At 39.0% G+C, this 26,939-nt stretch overlaps 1 protein-coding gene across 1 annotated transcript in view; it reads left to right on the forward strand.

Annotated features, from left to right (window-relative positions):
• ITPR2 (inositol 1,4,5-trisphosphate receptor type 2) overlaps window positions 1-26,939 on the forward strand; it is a gene marked incomplete at both ends in the record, with an annotated part of 260,856 nt that overhangs the window by 129,009 nt on the left and 104,908 nt on the right. Inside the window, 5 exons of the mRNA XM_079549692.1 lie at window positions 298-426; window positions 1,015-1,135; window positions 10,356-10,546; window positions 11,826-11,968; window positions 13,986-14,094. Coding sequence (XP_079405818.1) covers window positions 298-426; window positions 1,015-1,135; window positions 10,356-10,546; window positions 11,826-11,968; window positions 13,986-14,094 — 693 coding nt within the window. The remainder of the gene's footprint in view (window positions 1-297; window positions 427-1,014; window positions 1,136-10,355; window positions 10,547-11,825; window positions 11,969-13,985; window positions 14,095-26,939) is intronic.

Raw genomic sequence — 26,939 nt, forward strand, 5'->3', positions numbered from 1 at the left:
CTAAATATGCAGGTGGTATGCAGTGTGCTGATTTTTTTTTTCGTGGAAAGAACAGACAGCCAACCAGAAAGAACTAGTTCAGAAGAGGAGATTTAAAATACAGCGTGGATCTTCGAGAAGGGAGATAAGCTATACCAAATACATCTCAAACTTGTAAGATAGTTATCTCTGATAGATTTTTCCATAAAATCCGTACTAAGAATAAATATTATTACATGGGTTGTAATAAATACTATGTAGCATAGTTTGCTTACTTAAAAGTTCTAAATCTCATTGTTTCCTCCTTCTTTCCTGTAGGTTTGTAACACCACCACGGATCGCAAACACGCAGACACATCTCTGGAGAAATATGTCACTGAGCCTGTAATGAGCATTGTGAGTGGCTTCTTCAATTCTCCGTTTTCAGATAACAGCACCAGCCTCCAGGTAAGAAAAAGAGAGACAGACCAATATGTAATTCAGCCCATTAATGAGATACCTTCTGCTAATGACATAGGAATCCTGTACCTTTGTATCCTTCTCTAATTTCTCTCTCCCTTCTCATGCCACTGGCTGGCAGCTTAATTTCACTTCAAATCACTTACTCTTCATTTTTACTCTTTACATCTCTGACCAGCAGACAGCTCAACGCTGGCTCTTGTGGATTCACTGGACAGGTTATCTTTGCAGAATAAAGGTTTATCTAGTTGCTTATACAAAAAAACACTGTGTTCTGTGACAAATGTACATACACCTGAGAACCAGGAAGATTTCTCAGTCCTTCTGCTCTGTACTGTGCTTAATATCAGTGGTAATCTGGTGGCAGATTACATGCTTTGGCCTCTGTCGGGGTGCAGAATTGGTTTGCATTCTCTCCTGTCCTGAAGTGCAAAGAGAATTTAATTTAATTTAATTTAATTTAAGTGTACAAGCTAAAAAAAACCCCACACATGAGATTTATGTTGTGTCAAACCTTAGGACAGTTGTGAGGACATTTTAAAGTATAAACTTCCATGTTTATCTTTTTGATTTTAGACACATCAACCTGTTTTTATTCAGCTATTGCAGTCTGCTTTTAGAATTTACAACTGTACCTGGCCAAACCCAACTCAGAAAGCCTCAGTGGAGTCATGTATCAAAACACTGGCTGAAGTGGGTAGGTGCCAAGTTCTGCCTTCATTGTTGTTCTCTGTGTTTTAAGATCTGACTTACCTGAGGTTGAATGTTTATGTTTTTGTTTTAGTTCTCTGATTATAGCACCGTGTAGTTCTGCCAGTAGTAATTTAAGAAATCCCACTTTAAGGTTAAATTCTGACACATTTTATAATGCTTTCAAATCTATTCCATCAAATAGGGGGTGAACCTGTCAGCCAGAGAAGTGAGTTTGGTAAATGAATTATATTTACTCAAGATAGTTATGGTATTAAAACATAACCGAAACTTGTGAGTATGAGAATATCTGGACATTTCTAGTCGTGCTGTAATGTTGTAAACAGTGACACTTAGGAATTAACAGAGAACACCATCTTTTTTTTTCCCCTGGGTTTGTCCCCTCAGTGAGTTGGGGGTGGAAAACAGAATTCTCTAACTCCATAGCTTCTCTGCTTTCTCTTCACCATCAGGCCTATGCATTTACTGCTGTTACATGCATATTGGCTTGCACTGGCATGAAGACTTAAATCATATTTGGTCCCAAGGGCAGCAATAAGTTACATGCTTTGAAATGAATTCAAATACTACATTAAAATCAAAGACTTAAAACTACTTCAGGAGTGATTCCATCCTAAAATAAAAAACAAAACAAAGCATTCTTCACCTGTATGTAGATAAGACTGCTAAAAGTTCATTCATAAGTTACATTTCTGTGAATATAATTTTAAAGTTTGCCACAAAAGGAAAAAAAGATTATTCAAAATAGTTTCTATAGAACTAAGAGAATAAGGTTCCACTGAGCACGAATTAAAGGCAGAATTGTATAGAAACTGGCTAAATGTTGTAGTTGATGCAATTTTTAAATTAATAAATAATGATAAAACAAAATGAAAGGGTGCCTTAACTATCTGCATCTTCTGTGATGTTGCAGTGATCAACTCTAAATTTAGATCTTGAGATAGCTTTGGAGGGATATAATTTAACATTTTAGTCAAAATACCTCATTAACTTTTTGTCTGAGTGAGAATAGCAGTTATCTAAAAACTTAGCAACCTTCAGTTGTTTTGTTGTGCAAATGATTTAATCATGGATCTATCTGACAAGAGAACTTTGAAAACTGGAGACAACTCTAGTCTTTGTGTGTTTAACACTTACTTCCTTGCTCCCCTCTGGCACTTCTGGATGGAGTAATCAGTAAATTACTTTCTTTGGGGGTCTGAGGAAAGAGGGAAGAAAGTAAGGCAGATGAGAGCTTTTGAGACCAACTATACTCTATGGATACTTCTAGACAGCTCCATGTCTACATTTCTGTGGAACTAAATCTTGAAAACAAATTTTATCTCAGAGAGGTCACAGAGAAAAGGATATGTAGAGTCAGCTGAGCCTAGTGCTGAAACAGCCAACCTGAATTTGTACCCATAACAGCCAGATGGGGAAAAAGCGTGCATCACCTTGATGGAAGTGGTCTATGGTGTGGGTTGGTTGGTTGGTTGGTTTGCTCTTGTTTGTTTGTTCATTTTTTTAAAGTATGCCTTTGTGCTGTCCAGCCTTCTTGCTTCTCTGGCTTCGTGCTCATGGGATCCCGCCCATGTCTTGGGCATTCTCAGATGTGGAAGTAGAGCTGAGCTACCATTGAAGGGCCTCACTCTGTGTCCTCCTCTATGACTTCCATGCTACCAGCAGCAGCAGTAGGACTGGGAGCCTGTGAGTGACATTGGTGTGCCGTGGGTCTGGCAGCAATGGAGCTGGCCCCTGAAAGCACACTTTAGCATGCAGTTTGTTGATTTCCTTGTCCATATTATAATGGCTTAAGGATTCGTTACTGGTACCAATAGTGAACACTGTACAATTGTATCACATTAGCAAATTACCACAATTTTTTTTATTTGGCTTCTTATTCTGTCAGTACCAAAAGGGACTGGAAAGCAATTATTGAGGGGGATTTCCCAAAAGAGCAAGGTAGACGTGAGGTGGAAAATGGAGTATTTTAACAAACACACTTCCATAAAAGTTTTGCTAGCTAGATGAGATTTTAGCCTTATGTGATACTCAGCATTTTCAGGCATGGTGCCAAACATGGCTTGCTTTTCTAATTCAGTAGGCCTGTTCAGCTCTACTGAAAGCTTTGGAAAAACCCAGTTGGGGGTACTGAAGGCTTTTAAAATCGAGGCCCTTGTAATTATTGTGTATACCAAGTTTCTTTGTCTACCCCACAAAATGGGGCTTTTTGAGAAGGCAGGGTTTTCTTCCTTAATACAAATAGGCCAACCTTTCCTTTCCTTTTTTTTTTTTTTCTTTTTTCTTTTTTTTTTTTTTCTTTTTCTGGCTGAGTGTTTGGACTAGGTTTGAATTTTGAAATTTTGGCTAGGCATCTGTGAACGCTCTTCTGCTTTTTTTCTTTCTTTCTTTCTTTTTTTTTTTTAACTTGAGAGTCTGACAGCTTTAATGTCAGGGCCTTCATGTTTCACAGCAGGGTTTAAAAAAAACACTCTAGAAAGATTTTGCCTATATCAGAGAGATAGAGTACTGGACAGATTTACAGCAGAGACGAAAGACTTTTGATGGAAAATAAATGTAGTATAGAGTTGAAAGAACAAACATGATTTTCTAAATTTTTTTTTGGTAGTAGCCCTGGATTTAGAAATGAGTCTCAGCAGGAGGAGAGATCATACACAGATTTCCCAAGATATCAAAGATCCATATAATAATGCACTTTTAAAAGACCCATTTCGGGGCAAGTTTAAGCAATGTACATTCTGCCCATTGCTTACTAGTTACGTTGCTGGCAGGTAGATCTAAGTACTGTGTTAGGAGTTTAGGATCTGTCTTGTTATAAGCACTGTAAGAGTGTACATTATCTTACAGGTCAAGAAGATATGTTGCAGAAGCTAATTTCTTATAGCCTTGGTACTTCAACTCCACCTGACTACCAGAGAAAAACTTCATAAGCTTTTCAAGCTTCACTTGCATATTTGTTTCTAGGCAGTTTTTTGCCTCCAGTTCAGCAGGAAGTATACAGGCTTGCTTGCATTTTTCAGCAGACCCTTCTGTGACTCCAAGAGATTTGGAACACAAAGATACCAGTACACTTGAATTTTTGTTGCTTAGTAAACAGTTGCTTACACTGGCATGAATTAAAATAATTACAGAATAATATATATATAGTAATACTTCTTGTTCATGTGAATTTTTGAAGCAGATAATCACTTTAACTAAATTAATACCTGATACATAAATCACTTCTGCATTTTTATGTTATCACATAGCACTGATCTTTTGCTTGAAAATACAGTCCAAAAATGAATGATCAAAATGGCTGTTTTGACAGTAAGATGAAGCTACAAATGAAATTTGTTTAAAAGGTCCCCGATCCATATGAAAATAGAGGAGCTAAGAAGACTAACAGTTTATTTTGTTTTTAGTCAATTCATTATCCTAGATCTTACAATTTTTTCAAGATTGAGGCCAGAAGGATTGTCATTTAAATCATCTGCTATGTTTCCATATGGTAATACCAAGGAATGTCACCTGTCTTCACTACTAAAGATCTTGAGTATATCTTAAATGGTATGGGAGCAGGTTCGTTCTTCCATGGCTGACCTGTCTTTCAGGCCCTCTGCAAAAAGCTGCCTTTGCCTCTTAAGTTAATCTTAGACCTTCCCCCCTGAGTATGAGTTTTTGCTTTTGTTACAAGGTTGGAGGACCTCAGTGTGCTGAGCTACATGTTGTGTTGTGCTCTTGTTGTAGTATTCGTTAGCTTTATCCTTCGTATTTTCTGCAAATTGCATCTTCCCTTTGATGCTGCATGCATGTAAAGGATATTTTAAGTAGTATTTGTATGACTGCTATTACCACCAATAATGGAATAATGAAATAATTAGAATTTCCAGGTGAGTAAACAGTGGCAGATAGTAACTCGTATTTTGTTAGGCTATTTCTCTTGGCAGCCCTTTTAAAAAATCTATTAGCATGCCAAGTCACATTACTCATTATCAGATCATACTCTAGGATTTTGCGCAGGAAAACCAAAAAGCAAAAGAATCCTTCAAAACAGGAGGCAAATTTTGTAAGATACTTTTTCAAAAGTTCAAAACTCTGACAGAGGGCAGAGGAAGTACAGAGGAAGTACTATTGTGATAAGCAGGGGAATGGAGAACCATGTGACAGGAGGAGACTTTATGAGAGTTCCACGTATTTTCCTTGCAAAATGAAGACCTGTATTGTTATTGTTATTATTGATCTTCCTATCTTAGGAAGATCAACAGTGGCAAAGAAGAAACATTTAAGCTAAAGGACAGCGCTGATACAAAACCAGTGTTATTTAAAATATGTGAGGCTGTAAGTAACCTAAGTTCAGTTAGATTGTGAGTGAGAGGTTTGGAACTAACTTTGGAAGGCTGTTCATGATCAACAAGAGAAAATGGGAGGAGATATGGCAATAAATGCAGCTTTGTTTTATATGGAGACTGATACATTTTAAAAAAAAGATTAAAAAACGTGAGTTGTCTGTAACGAGAGAACAAATGGTCAGAAGGTCTAGTTGAGTCCTTTCTAGTTATGTTTATTCTCCGTTTTCAACTCTCTGTTCCTCCATTAAGGTTGTACAGAATCAAAAAGTAACTTCCTGTGATGCTTCTTGACCATGCCTGTATGTGCTCTAACAACCTTTCCAATTTTCCTGTCAGATCACACATAGGAAACATTAAACATAAATTCTAGGATACGTTTTCTTGCTTCTGTGGAATTGTTGCTCTTGTTTTAATGTCCATGCTGATGAACTTCCTTAAACAGTTTTTTCAGCCTTGAAAATACTTTGTTCCTCTTCCTATTTCAGTTTTCTATTTTATAAAAGCTAGACCTTCACTTTCGGTTTTTAGTTCAAATAAGATAATTATCCTGTTGTTACTTTTTTGACAGCAAGAAGAGTACATTTCAGAAGAAACACATATTTTATTCTATTTTAACTGTTTGTGTTTCCCTAATTGCAAGAAAAATTCAATGATGATCTTTTTACAGACTGATAAATATTTTAATGTAGATTTTCTGCTGGAAAAAAAAACATCTGAGTGAAGGGTGCAAGACTGGCAGGCTTGTGTCTTGTCTACACAAAGCTTTTATTTTCCTTAAAAAGTCACGCTGTTGCTAGCATTAGTGTCTCTCCATCCAAATGCATTTGTTAAGCAGTCAGTAAATGATTAAGGAGCTGCAGGGACTGATTTATGGAGCCAAATTAATTGAACTAAATATGCATTTCTCTGTTAAGTGACAACTGGGGAAGGTGGCAGAACATGAGATAGCTGTCTGCAAGTACAAGAGGGGTGTAAAATGCAAAGAGAGTAAGGGACTCACAGCTAAGAGCAGCCATGGTGGTTTTGTGACCCAAATTCTATGTCCCACTCCTCCTTGAGGAATTCTAAGGCCGTGAAACCCTGGTGAGTGTGCCCCAAAACCTACAGTAGGGATTGCTTTATGTAGCACAAAATGCACTAAACACTGATAAGGTATTAAATACTGTATCATTCAAAGCTAACGGAGCAAAATTTTAAATTAGAAAGCACAAGGTGAGAATATCAAGGAGAACTTAAGGCTTCCTTACAGCAAGATGTATTACTCTGAAGAATAGTTTTCTAAGGAAAATTACAGGTAAGGACCATTTCCTGGAAATCCTTAGTATTAAATCGATGCTACTCTCAGGCAGACAGCATAATGAAAGGATAGCGTATCAGTAAGGATTCCCCTTCCATGTTCTCTGATTCTGTTAAGACATGTACATGCAGGTAATTTAACAAAATACAATGTATTCAGACCGTTTGAGCCCTTCTCAGCAGCTGGAGTCTGCTACTGGGACTTCTGTGGAGTCCAGCTTGCCTGTAGAGAGGCCCGAATTAAGCTGCTAATGATTCTCATCATTAATATTCCCCTTTTCTTTTGTGTCCCCATCTCACACCACTTTTTCATAGTTGAAACAGAAAAGAAGAGGCAAATCTGATGGGACATTGAATATGCCCACAACCACCTAGCGTGGAGCAGAACATTTTGCTATGGCCTACCTGAATTTGGGACACTGTTGTTGACCATTTCTGCTGGTGCCATTTGTTCAGTCATGAACAAATGTTATTGCATGTTATATGTAAAATGCAGTTATTGCCACTATTCTTGTGAGTGACCTTCAGCAAATCACAGTTATTCTGGCATTGGCAAAACAGCATAGTATATTTAGAGTGTGACTAGCCCTGTGTAGAGTGCCCTAGCTGGGGCTGACACAATGTGTAAGCAGGCACTGTGACCTCCACTGCAAGGCAGATTTTTGCCCCAGCTGAAGATGTGTGTTAGTTCATTGTGGTAAGTATCCTGCTAGGTACCGATGGTACCAGTTTGCATATGGTGAGTATGCTTTTTTCCTCAGTTCACTATTCAAATGAGGAACAGAATTTTAACCCCTCCTCATTCCTTCTTCTACCAGCTCTAACCCTACTTTGCAAGTTTGAGTGCTGTCCAAAAGTATTTCTAAGTGGAACAAAAATAAACATGCTTTTAAATATTTTATGTTCATGCTTTCAGGGAGATTGACACGTTTTGAACAACACCTAAATTAAAAATAAATATTTATGCTCACATTTGTTCATCAGCTTTCCAAAATGTAAAAATATGTTTCATGTTGTTTTAAATAATGAAATGTGAAACAAATGAAAGATAAACTTTCTACAAGCTGCAAAGAAATAAGAAGACAAAGGCTTTGTTTACAGCTTAGACTTCAACGGTGCCCTTTGACAACTAATACAGATCTTAATTACAAATGGAATTATACATATAAAAACTGCTCGAAACAAAGGAATATTTTTTCTCTCTCTCTGGTTTTCTTTGTGATAGTTTTAATTAGCTGCAACGCTTTGAACAGTCGTAGTCCTTGACTGCAGCTCAGACATTGATGGAAGCTGTTAACTTCAAATGGCATCTGTAGGACTGCAGAAATCTGGGTTTTCCTCTGAACAGTGTGCTCCCCATTGCTAAATTTATTCCTGGGTGTATCAGAATTCTGCATACATATCACTTAATTGAGAAGTATGCGTTGTCCGATAACATTCTAGTGATTGACATTAGGAAACAATAAATTGGATTAATAGGCAACAGCATCCTAACCACACCGGCAGAACTTTAATGGACTCCTTTAAAAATGTAAGTGGCAACAGGACAAATGTGTTTTGAAAAATAACCTGGGCAAGTAACATAGAAAAATAAGTCATTAGAAATAATGACCAGCCATACGTAGCATTTTCCTCATGGTAATTGAGCACCTTGCCTTCAAAACAAATGGAGAGTGGGAATGAAAACTCAACTGCCAGTGTTGAAACTGCCATACTTCTGGTGATGATGATTTGCATGTGGTTACTGGGAAATGTCTTCCTATCTTGACCTAAGCAAAAATGTCTTTAATTTCCTACTGCGGACTATTTAAAAGAAAGTACCAGCTAGAAATAGAGCATTAGAGCTCTCTGACATCCCTCTAAATGGCCTGGGATTTTGCAGTTGATCCTGATCAGCGGGTGGAGGGCCTGGTCCTGCCACAGGATACAACCTTGCGGGAGGCAAGGCAAAGAGAGTAGGGTGTGCTGGTGAGAGGTTCTGAGGGAATGAGGATGCACATGACAGCACACTTGCTGTAGTCTCTAAAGCTGAGGGTTGAGGTATCACAGACACTTTTAGGTTTATTATAAATCCTGTCATTACACTATAGTGTTTAGAGGAAGAGAAAATTTCTGCCTGGGATTCATGAGTCACTGTGCTTGGCAAGACATGAGCCTTCATTCATCAGAGCTGTATGCATGACTTTGTGCTTGCAAGTACTCCTGTTGGGTTAGATGCGCAGTCTGTTTAGGAAAGAAGGTCATCTATTGACATCACAAGTTCAGGACCTGAAGTTGTATATTTTTTTTAGGAAATAGGAGGGAGGGGTGCGATATTTTTGATGCCTTCCTCTTCGGTGCAAAGCATGCATGTCAGTGCAGAAGGAGGGAGATGCCTCAGAGAAATGACATGTTGTGCAGAACTTTAATGTGGGCCAATGCTTTTAAAAAAAATCCACCTCATTTCAATAGGAAAAAAAATAAATTAGTTATTGCCAGTTTATGGTAGAGAACCGCATATAGGACTATTTCTCAGTTTTTACTAAGCATAAACTGTGCCCTGGAAATTAAATGAAACGGCATGGAATATAAAACCTAATCATTTAAATGTGACCTAATCTTTCAAATAGAAGTATTGCTGCATCAATCGCTTGTTTGTTTGTCGAATTTCAGACAACTCATGCAGAGCCTTAGAAGAATGTCACTCTGATCTCAGGTGAAATAGAGAGATACAGTTAACACAAACATATTCAGAAAGGAAAGGGCAGCTACCTTCTAGCATTGTCTTTTGGACTTCCTTTTCAAATGACAGCTTTGTATGCAGTGGGAGTTCAACAGTGGACGTTCTGTAAAAATTGGAGCAAGTCTTCCCCCAGGTTGTTTTTTTTTTCTCTGTTATTCTCTCTTTTATCACTTCCCACCTTACACCAAAGCCTAAGAAAAAAATAAAAGAAGTCGAATTATTGATCTGTATTTGCCAATTGTATCTGCTTATCAGTTATATTGCAGTAGTGTCCAGGAATCTCATGACTTAACAACTCTGGCTGTATAGGAAATTGTAGGAAGAGAAAAGAAGAGAAGTCTTCCAAATTTAATTTGTATACACTTGGTTTCTCAAGGTCTTTGCAAGAAAAAATAGTCAGGAAAGCAACAAACAGCACATGGGATAAATTAGCAAGTTGTGCATATGTCTGCTAGAATGAAGAACTTTTGAATTTACTCCTGAATACAGAAAAAATAGCTGTGCAGCATGTTCTTTTTGTTACTCTTGTTAGTATCTCTGGATCTGATTTTTTTTTTTTTAATGAGTTGGTAACAAAAATAATCTGTCTTTTAAAAATAAGTGTCTGTGCCTGTGAAACTGTATACTGGAAACCATTTGCAGCTCATTTTAAGTGGTTCAGCTCTCTGTCTTTAACTAGGTAACAGCTGATTTCTACCAGCTTAGGTTTTGATCCTTATTTTTAAAACTTACCGAAGTGAAATCCCACTCTCAGTCCCTCCCCTCAGCTTCTAGAGTATCAGGATTTTGCATGCCATGGTTTGCAGAAAACTGTGAAGTTTTTTTCGCTCTAGATGTCTTCTTTCTTTCTCTTAAAGCTAAGAACCGTGGGATTGCAATTCCGGTGGATTTGGACAGCCAGGTGAACACCTTGTTCATGAAGAGTCACTCTAACATGGTGCAGAGGGCAGCCATGGGGTGGAGAATGTCAGCCCGCAGCGGACCACGTTTTAAAGAAGCTCTTGGTGGGCCTGCCTGGGATTACAGGAACATAATAGAAAAACTACAGGTACAAAATAGCAAATGGCTTGGGCTGGTAGTAGCTGTGATGTGTTAGCAGTGGAAAACTCCACAGAGACACTCAGTGCCATTTTAGTGCTGGAATACAGTGAACCTTGAACTTATTGGTGGTGGAAGCAGATGGCTCGGCTCCTGTTTGGTGCCTGTTCAAAGTCAAGTCAACACTGAGAGACTTTTGATTTGTGATCTGAATTCAGCTCATACGGAAGTCAGAAGAGAGGGGTTGGAGCTTTGTTTTTGTTCCCTAAAGTGATCCACAGAGAAGGATCTCCTTTCTGCCCTGTCACAGTCGTGTGTTCTTTTTTGGGGTATGGAGGGAGGTCCTCTGGTTTATAGGAACCATTATGTCAGGCTTCTTTCACTAGAGGTTACTTAAAACATGGAAATCATCTTGTGAAGGTAGTGGTTAAATGACATCAGGTGTTTATAAAAATCAGCAGGACTCAAATAAGTAGAGGTGCCCTACATACTCAGGAAACAACATTTTAGGTGATAGGCTAACATCATGTATGCAGAATGCAGTGCATTTCCAGCACACCATCACAGAAACATCATGGAATCATAGAGCGGTTTGAGTTGAAAGGAATGTTTAGTATCACCTAGTTCCAACCCCCTGCTATAGGCAGGGACACCTCCCTCTAGACCAGGTTGCTCAAAGCCCCATCCAGCCTGGCCTTCAAGCTTTCAAGGAGGGGGCATCCATAACCTCACTGGGTGACCTGTTCTAGTGTCTCACCACCCTCACAGTAATGAATTTCTTCCTCATATCTAGTCTAAATCTGCCCTCTTCCAGTTTAAAGCCATTTCTCCTCATCCTGTCACCATAAAAACATATTCCTTATATATGTCCCTTTATATCCCTTACAAAAAGTCCCTCCCCAGCTTTCCTGTAGGTCCCCTTTAGGTACTGTGAGGCTGCTATAAGGAGCCTCCTGTCCTCCAGACTGAACAGCCCCAGCTCTCTCAGCCTGTTCCTCAGGGGGAGGTGCTCTAGCCCTCTGATCATCTTTGTGGCCCTCCTCTCATTCTGAATGTTCTTAAGTGTTTTAGAGGCATTATTGCAGGGGAGAAATATAAAAGAAGACAGCAAGATGGATAGTAATGGGCATCTTCCTCTCTTCATCCAGCTTGAGGAGCAACCGGGGAGAAGGAGGTTGCTTTCCTGTAGTATGGGTTAAGAAGTGCAGTACTGTGCAGCTCCACAGCAATGTTCTTCTAGTTTTCTTGGCTGACTTCAGTTGTAAATCATACTCATCTTTATTTCCTAGGATGTAGTGTCCTCCTTGGAGCAGCAGTTCACTCCCATGATGCAGGCTGAATTCTCAGTGCTGGTTGATGTGCTGCATAGTCCAGAGCTGCTTTTTCCTGAAGGGAGCGATGCCAGAATAAGATGTGGTGCTTTCATGTCCAAGTAAGTGGTGTAAGGAGAGGCCTATTTGCTTCTTTGGAAAAGGTAACTGGAAGTTAAACTTTTCAATAGAGACCCCTCTAATTTTCAGTAGTGACTTAAGCATGTAGGAGTCTGAGTTCGTATTGAAATCTTAAATTGAGGTCTTTTGCTGCATGTTTTATATTTTTCAGAGATCTAGAAGTCTGGAGAGGAGTAGAGAGAACATTGCTTGCCTTGTCTGCCTAGAAATTGAATGTTGGAAGCTTGTTAAAATTCTGACAGGAACAACCTACTTCTGTTTTCTTAATGGGTTACTTTTGCTATTAAGTTTCTCCAAGCTGACAGCAGAAACTTAGACTTTCTGTGGTAGAATGTTCAGGATTTCATAATGGAGAAGGGTGCTCAGGGCTATTTTATTTATTTTTTCAATAAAGCAAATATACCATTTCCTTTTTATTTTAAACTGCAGTGGCTCTTTTTAAGATACATTTCACTGGCACCCCACCTGATCCTGAATTACTAGATCTTTTATTTGCAATTTGTGCATTGGAATAGAGTTGTTCAATACTTTTTATTAATCCTCAAGTGAGTTGCCCTCACTGCCCTTGAGAAACTCTAATTTCAACTGACTTAATGTGGGGGAAATTGACACATTTGGAAGCTCTCATGGTTCCTTGGCTTTTTGCGTATTCTGCAGAGATAGCACTGTAACAATATACTTCATATGTTTGGAAAACTGAAGTTAGATTTGGAGCTTGTTCCATCTCATTCCCTCTGCTCAAACTCCTGTTCAAAGTCAGTATCAAACCAAGTTGAGGTCTGCTGAGTGTGGCACGTATAATGCAGTAAGCAGGTTTCTGTTGGATTTAATTAACTTGCACAGCAAGGAATGTTTTGCAGAGCAATGTAAGAACCCTGATATAAATATGTAACTTCAAAAAATATTGTTAGTACTGCAGACCTGAGATCTGTGTATTTTTAGACTTACAATTAATGAATTTGGTTAACATAACAATGGGAACGTCCTACATGGTGTTTTTATTGAGTCCAAGATGGCTTTAGCACACAAAGTTAGCAATGCTCTAAATACAATCAGTTTCACTGTGTTACAGAACAGATTTAGATGATGCTGTTTCGTCCCTCTCAAGCCTATTTTGGGTGCCTGCTTGAGCTTTATGACCAGTAATGTCTATGTAAATTAGTGGCCGCAGCACCTTTGCTGTGTGTTCATCATACACATTAATTCAAACACTGTTCTATTAACTATAAGCCAACACTGGTATTGAAGAAAGGAAACCTGTCCAAGGCCTTCAGATTTCCTCCTTTCTTCTGTTTTCACAGCAGCTATGCTAGGACTTGCTCTGTACAGACATAAAAAGGCTTCTTCTGGCATTGGCTTAAGGATACTAAAACCCAAACTCTTGGCACAGTTTTAGCTAGAAGCAAACATGTACCTTGTTTTCTGACTTGAGACAATCTCATGAAGTTGTGTGAGTGTAAACAGTGGCTGTGCTTCAGCCAAAGAACTGCATTTCTGAGTGTTTCCATGTGAAGTTTTTAGGAATGCTTTGGGGATCCTTTTGGATCCAGTTGACTCGTTATAAAGTAAATTTGCTCATTATATAATTATTTATTACAACCATCATTGAGATTGGAAAGTGTACAAAGGTTGTAGCTTTTAAAGTTCGTAAGAAGCACAATGAATTCTGGTTAGCTTTAAATAAAAGTTAATGAAAATACATAGTTACCTTCAAATAAAGAAAAAAGGAGCAAGTTCGGATCTTAATCTGGAAGCATTCAGAAAAAAGTGGGTGTAGAATTCTGCTTTCTGTATGGGCAAGAAGGTGCACAAACTGTAATAAGAAACTCATAATACCTTGAAAGCCCCATTGCCTTTTTAATTATGATTTCTTATGTCTACTTTTATTTCCTTTGCTTAAGGAAAAATATAATGATGAGTAATTTTTGCATGAAGAAATTTTAGCATGGCGTAGTAACAACGTGCAATGCTCTTTAAGGTTTAATATTTTACTTTAAGGTTGATTAATCACACAAAGAAGCTGATGGAGAAAGAAGAAAAGCTCTGCATTAAAATTCTTCAGACATTACGAGAAATGCTTGACAAGAAAACTAACTTTGCGGAAGAGGTACTGCTACCATTTTATTTTTAAATATAGAACAATAATAGAATGGTATTAAAATATGGGTCTAGAACAGTAACAGAATATGTCATGATTTCAATTTCTCATGCATTTTGAAGATGATTTGGTTTTTCAGAAACAGTGCAGCATGACAGAAAGTAAGATTTAAACAAAGGAAACTACTTGCCTTACATTGATAGTTCTGTGTCAGGGACTTTCAAAGTCAAAGCAAGAAACACTAAATAAATTTGCTGCAGCTAGTGTTGCTACATTTAATTATTATGTATTGGAAGTATGTGTTTCTAGAAACTAATCCTTTGGTCTGACATCTGACTTTATCTAGCAGATAATCAATTAGAAGCATTGGGTTTCTTAATTGCAATTGTACAGTTTTCTCCGCTGCCTGTGGTGCCAGACTTTTGTGCTCCATAAACGTTCTAATGCTTATATAAGTGACAGGAATACATAATGTTTAAGCAGAGTTGCCTGTTTTGTGGAGAAGTGACACAGTCTGTAGATTGTTTTAATTTTTCTTGAACCCATTAACATTTGTTCTGTCTTTCCTTCCCCTTATTGCCCAGTTTTTTCTCAAAACAGCAAAAACAACTTTTTCAAATATCCATTTTATTTTGCTTGCAGCTTTGGGTGTTGGTAACTGGATTTCAACTTGTATCTCAGCTTTCCCTTCCTAAAAGGTTATAAGCTTTTTGTGTACCTTTTGTGTTTCCTTATCCATATTTCTGAGTATTGCCCAAATTCTTTCAGTATTATTCACTCATGAAGATGAATCATACAGCTATTATCTAATCTTTCACCGCCATTATTTTCATTTGATCACAGCTGACATGTTTAGTCAAGTGTGTTCATGGGTTTCACTTTACTTTGAGAAAAGTCACACCATTTCACTGTTTCAGGCTTTTACACCCAAATATTCTCACATATCAAAGTAACAGTGCTCATTCATGTTATTGTACCTGGCAGACTTAATCCACCATTCAGATATGAGCTATGAGATCTTACTCCTAATCTATCCTTATCTTACTCCTAATCTAGCCATAAGAAGTGTTTTGGTGACTCAGATATGCATGCCTATTTCTGAATGTATGAGACTTTATTTTTACAGATAAGTGTTTTGGTACTGTCAAACAATGTGATAAGGCAGAAACTCTTCTCCTTTATGATAAATGAGACATATATTACAAATGGGGAACATTCACAGTGTCTTTGTTTTGATGGTATACTCTTTATTTTGATTTCAACATATGGATATGGGAGCATGTTGCCCAAGCTTCTAAGCAACCTGCCAGCAGGATTAAAAAACTCTCAGTGCAGTACAGTGAAATGAAGACAAAAGAAGCAATAGCAAAACATAAGCCTTTCTGTGTACTGACACAACCAAACCAGTGGAAGCAGAGCAAATATATTTCCTCTTCCCCTCCTGTAAAGAATCTAGCTAAAAGAAGAATGTGGTTAGGCCAGAGCAGACAGTTCTGAGTTTTTTTCATGTCCTAGTAAGTTTCACACACGAAGCATTATTCTTTGTTATTATTCTCACTTACTCTATTAACTTTCTGGGTCCATTATCCCACTGCATCACATGGAAAAACTCCCTTTCTTTTGTAACTGCATGTTATGAAAAAAAGTGCCAAACTTCTCCAAAATAGTTATACTGACCCACCAAAAGTTAACATAATCTTTGGTGGAAAAAAACAGTGCCTCAGTGCACAATATTCCAAACAAACCAAAAAACGATGTCTGTTTTAATTGCTCTTGGTGCCTTTGCATGAATGCTGATAAATCAAGCCACCAGAGGGAGTGTACTCCATTGGTTTGTAGGGGCTCTGCACCCTGCCAGCCCAGCCTCTGGTCCTCAGCAGTGGACATGAAGGGGTGTAAGCCCAGACCCCTCTCATGACTTCCACCATCCCAGGATTTGCAAAGGCATGTCAGGTAGAAGAGCTTTTCAGGAAACAGAATTTCTCCTTCATGCTTTCTCTTAAATCCCATAGATTTTACACGTGAGAAACATAATGAATCAGTGCAAGCAAATAAACGAGTAAACAAGCCTGTATGATTTGCAAGTATATATCTGGCTTTATATTCTTAGGAGTCATTGTTTGTAATAAAGACTTCAGAACAGTAAAAATAGAACAATGAATAGCCTGTTATGCATGATTCCAACTTGTAGTGAATGGTTTTGTCACTGTCTGAAATGTTATCCGGAGTTCAAGAAGCATCTGGACAATACTTTCAGACATATGGTCAGATTTTTGGGTGGTCCTGTGTGGAGCCAGGAGTTGGACTTGATGATCCTTATGGGTCCCTTCCAACTTGGGATATTCTATATCTGATATTCCCTTAATTCTATCTCTCGCTAATATTATGGGGTATTGGTATTCTGTGACTGAACACAACATGAGTGCAGAGCTACAGGGTGACACATGACATTCTGACAAAAAGCCTCGGTTTCTTAATCATTCATCATAACATATTTTTTGTGATACATTTGACAGCAATGGTAAACTTCCACTTTCTGCAGACTTAATTACAGTAAGAAATCGGAAAAAAAAGAAATCAAATATCATCCTCTCTCTTTCTTCCCATAGTTAAGATCCAGGTATGGGACCTGAGCATTCTGTTGTCTTTTCTTTCATTTGACTGCTGTAGTCTGTGTTGATGAAGCAGCAAGAGGAAAAGGTAGCTTTAGGAGCGTATTTCATTGTTTTCATGGCTATTTCCATCTGTCCCTTATCCATTGCCTAGAGTCAGCTCTATTGTTGAGCCTCCTCTTGTTGCATGGTCTGTGCTGCTCATGCTCTCTTGCTTCATCCTCAGTTGCACTTGCAGTTTGCCTTTGAGGCAGTGCTTGCTTGTGCATTGTTTTGCTAAGTGCTGCAACATCTAATTGTGTTAGGAATCAAAGTTTAATTTCAGAAGTTTGATTTAAGGTATATAAATGACACATAAAACCTCCTGGTCATTGATTGGCTTTCATAAGTAATTGCAGGTGATTATCACAATCTCCCTGGAGTTCTGTGTTATGTCCTAGTCCTATTTGTATTGATTAGGTAACTAACTGGAATGAAACTTGATCTACAGCCCCCCTCTTACAGAAATATCTTTCAGAATAGCATTAAAGCACTTGGGTGAAGCAGTGCCCAGACAATTAATGTGGTATAGATAAAAGCACACTTTATATTGACTGTTTAAGAAGAGGAACAGTGAAAGGACTGCCCTTGGTCTAGGTCTGCCCCATCTGTGTTTGTCTGTTATTGCTGGTGGTTTTTATACCACCATTTGGTCTAGTATTTCTAAAGTTTTTAGTCAAGTCTTTTTCTTGTTCTTTGCCGTAGTGCTTGATTTCAGTTTAACTTCTTTTTGAATGCTGACTCCAGACATACTTACATGTCACAGAATGTGGAGAACATTTTCAGAAGCACCTGAGAGATGTAGGCTGTTGCCAGCAATGCACTTTGCAAGTGACTGGAGCTAATGGAAATCTTAAAATTTCCTTGCTGCCCTTCTGAAAGCAACTGTCCATGCAACAGAGCAGGTGGGCCCAGAGCGGTGAGTGCTCCCAGCTGCTTCCAAGAGAGTTCAGAAGCTAAACTTAAACCCACCCTCAGCAAATTGCATGAAGCTGTTGGATTCTGTTGGGTTGTGCAACATTTCAACCCACTTTGGCATGCTGACCTTGAGCTTTCAGATTAACCATTTCTTCTTAATGAGATCAGCATCTCTCGGAAAAACGTACAGTTTTATACATGACAACATGTATATTTGACAAGTTTACTGTAACGTTATTGGCTGGTCAGAGTGCTAATGAGTCATAGTCTATTAGACAATATGATGGAGTCCAAGACCGCATATCCTGCCAAATGGTAGTTTCTAGAAAAAGCATATTTGGCTGTACACTTCAGCAAGGGTTATTTGTGCTGCTGAACAGACTTTATACTTACTTTCTGCCTTAGGTGTTGAATTGCAGTATAAATAATTGAAAACGTTGAATATTTTTAAAGTGTCAGCAGAACAAAGACTGCATAAGCTGCTTAATTGTCAGAAGTATGTATTTGTGCTTTTCACCTTTATTTTGGAAAAACTCCTGAAAGATATTGTCTTTCTCATAATACTTTTGCACTAGCTTCACAGTTCAGAATGGTTGAGATAGCTTTCTTTGTAGCTTTCCATTTTGGAATGTTAATATTTTTGTATTCCACTTTAGTTACGAAATGTAAGCTATCCTCTCCTTGCTGTTTTCAGCAACAACACCAAAATGCACGTGAAATTTGATGCAGCTTCTTTTTCACTGCAAACATCCATGATATAGCCACTGTTGGCTGCTGGTCAGTTTATCCCGGAAAAACTGAGTCATTTCACATGCAGCTATAGAAAAAACTCGAACGATTTTGTCAAAAGGAACTGTCCCAATTTGTAAATATATTGATCTACCCATCAAGCTGAAGCCAGTGGAACTGCAGGTCTTTTTGTGCAGGGAAAAATGATCTCAGTGTGCCTTAGAAGTTGGGTGATGTTGCTGGGAGCCGCTGCAGTGTCCCAACGTGTAAGCTTTTGTAATTGAAAGTGCAGGTATTGCTTTGTATCTTATTTTTCAAGATTATTTTCTTTTCACTGCATCTGTGAATTAGGCAGTGTGCAGATTAATAACATATATAGGTAATAGTAAGTGGGGGAAAAAGGGAATAAGTCTGAACACGTGGGGATTTTCTGCATGTATTATACATTAAAAGGACATTTATTTTATGTCAGAGAAAGGATGTGAAATTCCTTTATTTCCATTACGTTTTGGATTAGTGACACTGCAGACATTCTTAAGAATCATATTTACTTTTTCAACAGTTTTGCTGTCTGCTTTATTTCTGTTCATAGAGAAAAATGATGCAAGAGGCTGTTTTTTTTTCCTATTGTCAATAGGTTGTTCTCCTCACTCAGTGAGTTTGTACAGTAATGCGAGGTTCGAAATACTGTAGGAAAATATTTAAGCTCAGTGCTGTTCGTGTTGATTTTTTTTTTTTTTTTTTAATCACCCTTCAGTTTCAGATGGTAAAGTACGTTTTTTGCAATATCCTGCATTAAGCCTCTTACCTTAGGAAAATTAGTGCAGTCTAGGAGGAATTGGAAGCTCATGAAAGAAGAGTGCTTGATCAGCTTTAGCACTGCCAGATTGGCAGCTGCAACCAGCACATGCGTTGGTATGGGCAGGAAAGCAGTGTTGTGAATTTGCCACAACAGTCAAGTGACCAAGCATGGCAGGAAGTTCAGACACTGCTGGGGCAAAGTGTCCACCTGTGTGAGGATTTACATGAAGATGCTGGTGTGTGGCGCTGATTCATCATAGTGAAATATTCAAGCTTTGCTATTGCTGTGAATCCTCTGTGCCAGTAATTTCAGCAGAAGGAGAGTCAGAGCACTCGGATATGCAAGACTAAACACTAAATGTGGTCAGACCCTTAGAATGTGGTAATTTCTCATTATACACATATGCTGACATTTTACAAGCCAAAGCAATAAAACCTACAGTGAAAGAAACCAATGCAGTTTCACTTTTCCCTCCTTCTCAGCTTCAAGCTAGAATAATTAAGCATGAGGATATCACAGAGCACATGATACCACTGTTTGTACCAGCCAGGGATTATTAGCCATAGTGTTTAGCGCCTCGGGCCATCAGCTACTAGGGCACGTTTTTACTGCTGCATGTTTCTGGTGCTTTGACACACAACATGAAATAGACTGTTCTGAAGTAACTTCCCTCATCTTTCTAGTACCCTTCTGCAATGTGCATTCCTTTGGACCATCCCCAGATATTCTGCTGGGTTTCCAATCGCTTTATGGGAGATTTATTTTGCTCCTGTTGCAAAAACCTGCAACTGCAGCTACTCAGTTTCTGAAAAGCATGGCTTCCTTTTAAGGGGAAACATTTTTTCTCTAAGTCACAGGCCCCAAACATTTGATCCAGACTTTCAGTATCATCCGCTTGTATTCAAAGCCCCTTGCCTGGGCCAGTTGTGAGGCGCTTGCTGTGGTCTCTGTCAGGCATAGTTTAAAGCAGAGCTTGTGGTTCCTGGACACCTAGACAGGATCATCTATCAAGCACAGGTAGAAGACAGCATTTCTGACCTCTGCTGAGGTGTAAAGGCCTGATTCAGTGAAAGATGAGCTCTTGAATATGCTGCCATGGGAGTGAAATATCTCTAACTATTTTATGGGACTGGGTGCTTTCATGATGTTGCCCTCTTTTTAATACGTAATTATTAACTGTCACTGTCATCCAAATGTGTTATCTCTGGAGACTTAAAGGTGCTTTTAAACTCAGCTCACTGGCACTTATTTTTCTTTGTTTCATATTTTTTATTTATTCTTCTCCAAGTCGTAAACACATCCAGTGGCAGATACCAAGGCTGAGAAGACACAGTTGTAAATACATTTCTTTCTAAAGCTCTCAGCCTCTGAGTAGCACGTATTTATTTTTCATTTTCTCAGAATGTGATATGTTGTTCTCCAGATTAGTTTCAGAAATATTAAGCCCCACATCCTGATTGATAAATTGTTTTGGAACTTGTGTCATCTGCCCTCTTGCATATAATATATTTCCTCTAAAGGAGCCTCTGGTACCATACAGTATTTTCTTTTGTGTAGATGCGGCAACAAGCAAAACAGTAACAAACCTTGCTCTGAACTTCGTATGTCCAACTTCTGCTCTGTAATTTCCTGTCTATATAGTGTTTGTGACAAAAGGATACTCCTTGTTTTCTCCTTTTTTTCATATGAATTCCCTTCTGTGGGTCTGATGTGAAGAACAGCAAAACCAGCAAGGAGATCGTAACCAACTGTGAACTGTTAGGTATCCTTTTCTATTAATATTGTTTTCTAGTTAAAAACAAATAGAAAAGAGTGCAAGGGAAGGAAGCTTTTAACAATTGAGACCTTCACAGACCTCTGAATATGATTCGTGTCACCTTACTCAGGCACAAAATTGCTGAAACTTAACAGGTAACTTAAACTTAAGAAACTTAACATATAAGGAACTACAGTAGGATTTTTATTGTGGAATGGATTTCACTAAAGATTTCATTATATGTATTTGAATCAAATTCTACACCATGAAGGCATCACAATCAAGGTTTTATTTTGGTCTGGTTTTATTTATGTATTTTAAATCATGACCAAAGCAGTAAAAGATTTTTAGGAATTTAATAGAAATTTCTAGCAGATACGGGATTGGCAAGGGGGTAGATTAATGACCAAAGGTATGTTGTAGATTAATAAATAAACTGAGTCAGCAGTTCTATCGTATGGTTCTCATCTTCAGATTTGTGGAGTTTTGTTTGAGAATATATTCCTATGCATAAATATAAATATTTATTTTAGATGATTTATTCCTGTGGCATCTTATTTTGCCATGAGCAGTATACTACCTCTGTGGCTGAGTCACGTTAGAACATAAATATCTGAATGTGCATTCCATGTCCTACCACACTGCTTTGTTTTTAAAAGAATACAGAGTGTCTGATATGCCCTCACAGCCCAGAAAGCCAACTGTGTCCCAGGCTTCATCAAAAGAAGCATGGCCAGCAGGCTGAGGGAGGTGATCCTGCCTCTCTTCTCTGTGCTGGTGAGGCCTCACCTGGAGTGCTGCATCCAGATGTGGAGTCCTCAGTACAGGAGAGACGTAGACCTGCATCTGTGAGTGCATCCAGAGGAGAGCCACAAAACTGATCCAAGGAATGGAACACCTCTCCTCTGAGGACAGACTGAGAGAGCTGGGGCTGTTCAGCCTGGAGAAGAGAAGGCTGCAAGTTGACCTGATAGATCCTTTCAGTATCTAAAAGGGAGCTACTGGAAAGAAGGGGACAGACTCTTTAGCAGAGTCTGTATCGATAGTACAAGAGCAAATGGCTTCAAGTTCAGAGAGTGTAGATTTATGTCAGATATAAAGAAAAAATCTTCTACAGTGAGAGTGGTGAGGCACTGGAACAGGTTACTCGGAGATGTGGTGGTTGCCCCATCTGTGGAGACTTTAAAGGTGAGGCTGGATAAGGCCTCGGGCAACCTGATCTAGCTGTGGTGTCCCTGTTCCTTGCAGGGGAATTGGACTTAACGGCGTCAGTGGTCCCTTCCAACTCTAAGGATTTTATGATTCTATGATTCTATACGTATTAATGATCTAATAGTCGCTTAACAAGGAGATAAATGCAATTCCTTTGGCCAACCAATTTTAGCAATTGGTGATTGGATAAACTGTCCAGATGACATCCCAAGAAGCCTGTGTCTGTGTTTATTCATAGAGCAGGAGCAAAGCACACAGGTACAATTCATGTTTCCCTCGCCTGCCTGCCTCATGCTGAGAGAGCTGCACTGCGGTGAGGAGTTGCATGGAATGTGGGAGTGATGAGTATGGGAGAAGAAACAAATTGCAGCATCCTGAAGTTTGGGATATCTGCAATTGTTCTTGGGTGTTACAAGAAAAAAAATGTGTAAAACTTTTTGCTGACTGAATGATGGGATATTTCTATCCCCACCCCCATTAACTAATATTTAAAAGCATTAGCTGCTATGCATCAAGTCCACATTTCTGAGCAGTTTTTATATCTCTATCGAGGAACATTTTTTGTTTATCCTGACAAACACAGTGTAATGCTGCATTATCACAGAGACCACTGTGTGGCAACTGTGGACTTCTCAAAAATGCCTCCTGTCTGTGGGAGCAGGTCAGCTGCTGCTGCTGCTGCTGCTGCTGCTGCTGCTGCACAGACAACCTCCCACAGCAGTCAAATGTCTGCAGTTGTGGAGGGGGCGAGAGAAAATGTCTCCTTCAGCCTTGAATTTCCTTGGAAGGGGGAAGGGTTGTTTTGTTTTGTGGTGTTTTTTGTTGTTGTTGTTGTTGACTGTCAGAAATTTGCAGTTGCTTTATTTAATATGTTTGAGCAACAACCCTGTTTGTAGTTTGCAATTGCACCAGTGATAGCAGTGAGCAGAATTCAATGCATTGTATTAAGGATGGCCAATGAATATTTATGATAGACCTAGGGAGCCAGTAATAAAAATGAAATCGGCATGATGCCACTAGATCCAAATCTTTGATCTCTGTTTTAAGAAAAAATACAATAAAGCAGGGGATAATGGACTCATTATAATGGAATGGTTAGTTAAGGTTAGTTAGGGCAGCGTGAATAGATGGTGTTACATAAATGCTTTAGTCAAAGATTTACAGCTCAGTAAAGTGTCTCAGGAGCTGAGTTTCTATAGAAAAACTCTGTTTATGGTATTATTTGGTTTTCTCTGTCAAAACACGAAGAACTAAGGGCACATTTCTTTCAGATACTCTCTTGCCTTTCTAGGGGAAGCAAAAGCAGTAAGAAGCAGAAAGGCCCTTCTTCTTAGCTTCTCACTGCACTTGCCCTCTTTTTGTTTCCCCATGAGCAGGTGGGGGGGGCTGAGTGCTACTAGAAGGTGGACATTTGAGACCCATTACAGTCCAGAGCATCTTGTCAGATACCATCTTGGTGGAGATGCTTGAGGTTATTGGCTCAGGGTTAGGCATCACTCAGGAAGGTGCAAGAGCCATGGCTGGAGACATGCCCCATCTGGAGCCTCCTACCTCTATCTGGAGAAGGGAGAAGATGAGCAGAGTGTATTGAAATGGCTCTGGGGAAGCCTAATGAAGGAGTCAGTATTTGACAGGGATGGGGAGCAGGAGTGATTGAGCTATTTTTCTTTTTAATGATAGCAATTACTTGCTTAACACCCCTGCCACACTAAGCAAGAAGCACAGGAGGGTTGACACCGAGCTATAGATGAAAGCTTGTCTTGAAGTCTCTGTCTAGCCAGACGTGAGGAGGAAATGGAAACTCACTGTTTTCTGATTTGTTTCATACTGATATAATTTGTAAGGGACTTCATCGCTAATGACATTTGGCAAGCGATTTGTCGATACTGTGGCCCAACTCTTCCCTTCCACCCCCTTCATCCTTTCAAGGAAAATATATGGATATTGAACTTAAGAAAACAGCTTTTAAGCAACAACAGTAACTGCTTCTGATACAGTTTTTTTTGTCTGATGAGGATTTTATCCAGTGTGTTTGGCCTTGGAGGAGTGCCTGGATGGTATTGCCAGCTGGAATTGTCAGAGCTGCTTTGTCTTCTGTCCCAGGAAAACAGAAGCCTGGCGGGTAGTCACTCTCGCTCTTATTTCATATCCCTGCTTAGTCAGAGTTGCCAACTCTAAGCATTGAAAACCCTGAGTCAGGCTGCAAACAAATCACGAGATCTGGCTTGAAAATCACGAGATTTTGTAATTACAAGTAGTTAATTTGGGATTTCTTTGAGCCTCTAGAGTATCTGTTCTTCAAGTTTTGATTCTACAAATCCCAGAGCCTGAAATATGCTTTACTGAACTATGCATGTGTTTGTTTACTTAAATGAAAGCCTGGTTCATTTTTGGTTACCTGACCTTTGGAGTTCCCCAGGAAAAGACAAGAATATCTAAATGATCTGTGTTGACCAGGCTGTTCAATGAGGGAGCTGTTTTGGAGTTGGTGATTACCTTGAGGATTATGAGCTTAATTGTCTTGGTGTCACTTTGACCCCGAGGCTTTTTGCAGAGAGCTTTTTGTTGGGCAGAGCTTGAAAGTGTTCTTTGAGTCTGTGGCAATGAATACTCTGTGTAGGTTGTGCCTTGATTTCCTTGTTTACTGTGCAGCAGTTTTCCACAGGCAGCACATGACACCTTGACAGTGGAGCCTGATTAATCCATTTTCTTCCCACTGCAGTTTTGCCATCACTCAGGTCTCATTCGGAGGGCACACGTGTGAATGCCTTCTGCTGTGAATAGTCACAAGTATAATGTGCTGACGCTGTGTGGATGCCAGGGAGAGGGTGTACTGGCTCTCTGGCTGAGACAAGGAGGCTGTCTCTTAACGTTTGGACTATTCTTGATAACTCCAGATGCAGAGCTGTCACTTGAGTTGGGGGGGAGGACCTTACCACACTAGAAATTCCTCTTGACAGAGTTGCCCAAATCATTTTATATCTAAGTATTGAGGAGTTACCTGAGTGGTGTCTCCTTATATTCCTTTTATCCCTACCGCCTCACCCCCCTCTTTTTGTTTTTGCTACCTTCCTCTTCTTTCTTGCAGAAAACTGATTTTTGGACTCTTTGGCTTTATATTGTAGCAGTTGATGTCCCATTAGCCCCATGTCCAGTAGGACTGAGTGCCAGTCACTCTCAGGTGCCAAAGAAATGTCTATAACCTTGAGTTCTAATGTTGTCTAATATGAAGATATCTTACTGACACCAGTGAAACAACTTGGAGTTGGAGGCAAGACAGAGGAGAAATACTTGTTGCTAATCTAGCCATTAAGAAAAGTGTGACATGAGGGACCCTGATCATACATAGTGTTCAGAGCTGAACCCTAAGAGAGCATAAGGACTAAACCTTGTTTGAACTAGGAGTTTTCTCAGCTGCAACGAATGAGAAGTTCTCAGCTGTAGGCTTTCTCAAGGCTACTCTTCTGGGTTCAGTTTAACCTTTTTGAAAATCAAACTGTTTTAAATATACAAAGTTTGACTGTGGCTCTCTAAAAATAAAATTCTTTGCATTTAAACAAATGCTAGACATACTTGTGAAATTCTTCCTCTTTTATTAGACAGACCAGGCTTTTCGAAGCGGCTGGAAATGTTGCCGAGGAACAGAGAATATGCAGCCTGAGTTTCCTAGATTTTTGTGAAGAAACCCTTATTAATTAGGTTGCTTTTGTGAGGCAGAAGAAATAACAGTGGTAATTCTCTGCTGGCAGTGAAGTGGGTAATGGTCAGTAAATTTTACTCGGTGTAGCACAGAGGATTGCTGTGGTTATGTCTCAGTCTTTATTAAATTTGTCCTGCTTGTTGCCTTTTGGTCAAGTACTAATTTTAACTCTCAAAATAAGATTGACCATAAGGACTCAGACAGCCCTTTAAAAAAATGCGATTTGAACAGTTTAAGCTATATATTTTCCTTCTCTTTCTTCACATTGAAGTATTCCTGCAGTGAAAAACATTGTGCACGGGAAAAACTCGGGTTTTGATATTTGGGTTTTTTGGGTTTGGATTTTTGTTCTGTTGCTATGTGTGGAAATGTCTGTGTGGAAGAAAAAGAGAAAAAAAAAAAAGAAAAAAGCAACAACAACAACAGCCAGAGTAACAAGTTTAAAACATTACTTTGGTCTGTGAAGTGATTAGTCAGAAACAAGTAATTTGTATTGCAGAAGTCTGGGCAGAGTGCTACCTATTTCTGTTTGTGTGTTCAAATAACCTGCTATGCCACACAGCCAAGGGAAAGGGAGTCAAATGAGAGCAGTGCTGGCTGCATTTTAGCGTGCATAGCACACGTGTTGAACTAGGATTAGGAGAGCGCGGATGAACTGGCTCTTTCTGGGGTCTTACCTCATGCACTGGGAGGTTCTGGTTGGAAGGGCTGGCTCTCCAGAGTGTGGTCTACAGATAGGCACTTGACTAAAATGAAGCTGTTTATTTTCTATATTTATGATACTGAAAGAGCTTGTTTTTTTTTTTCTCAGTAATAAATTCTAGACCACCAGGTAATCTAAAAACAGGGAATTTTACTTCCTGTTTAAAAAATGAAAAGTGAACTTAGCAAAGTAGTGAAGTAGTTGATACAGACTTTGAATTAAATATACGTTGAATTAAATTGAATGTATATTTAAACCACTTCTTGAACTCTGAACGATTTGAGACTGGAAAAAAATAGTTCCCTTGATTTCTTAAACCATCTCTGTCTTTCCCATTTTTTTGCACACTTCTTCCTTTTCTCTGTTTCATTCTGATTTTTAGC

The sequence above is a fragment of the Tetrao urogallus genome (genome assembly GCF_951394365.1).
Source record: "Tetrao urogallus genome assembly, chromosome: 1".
In the NCBI taxonomy this organism is placed as follows: Eukaryota; Metazoa; Chordata; class Aves; order Galliformes; family Phasianidae; genus Tetrao; species Tetrao urogallus.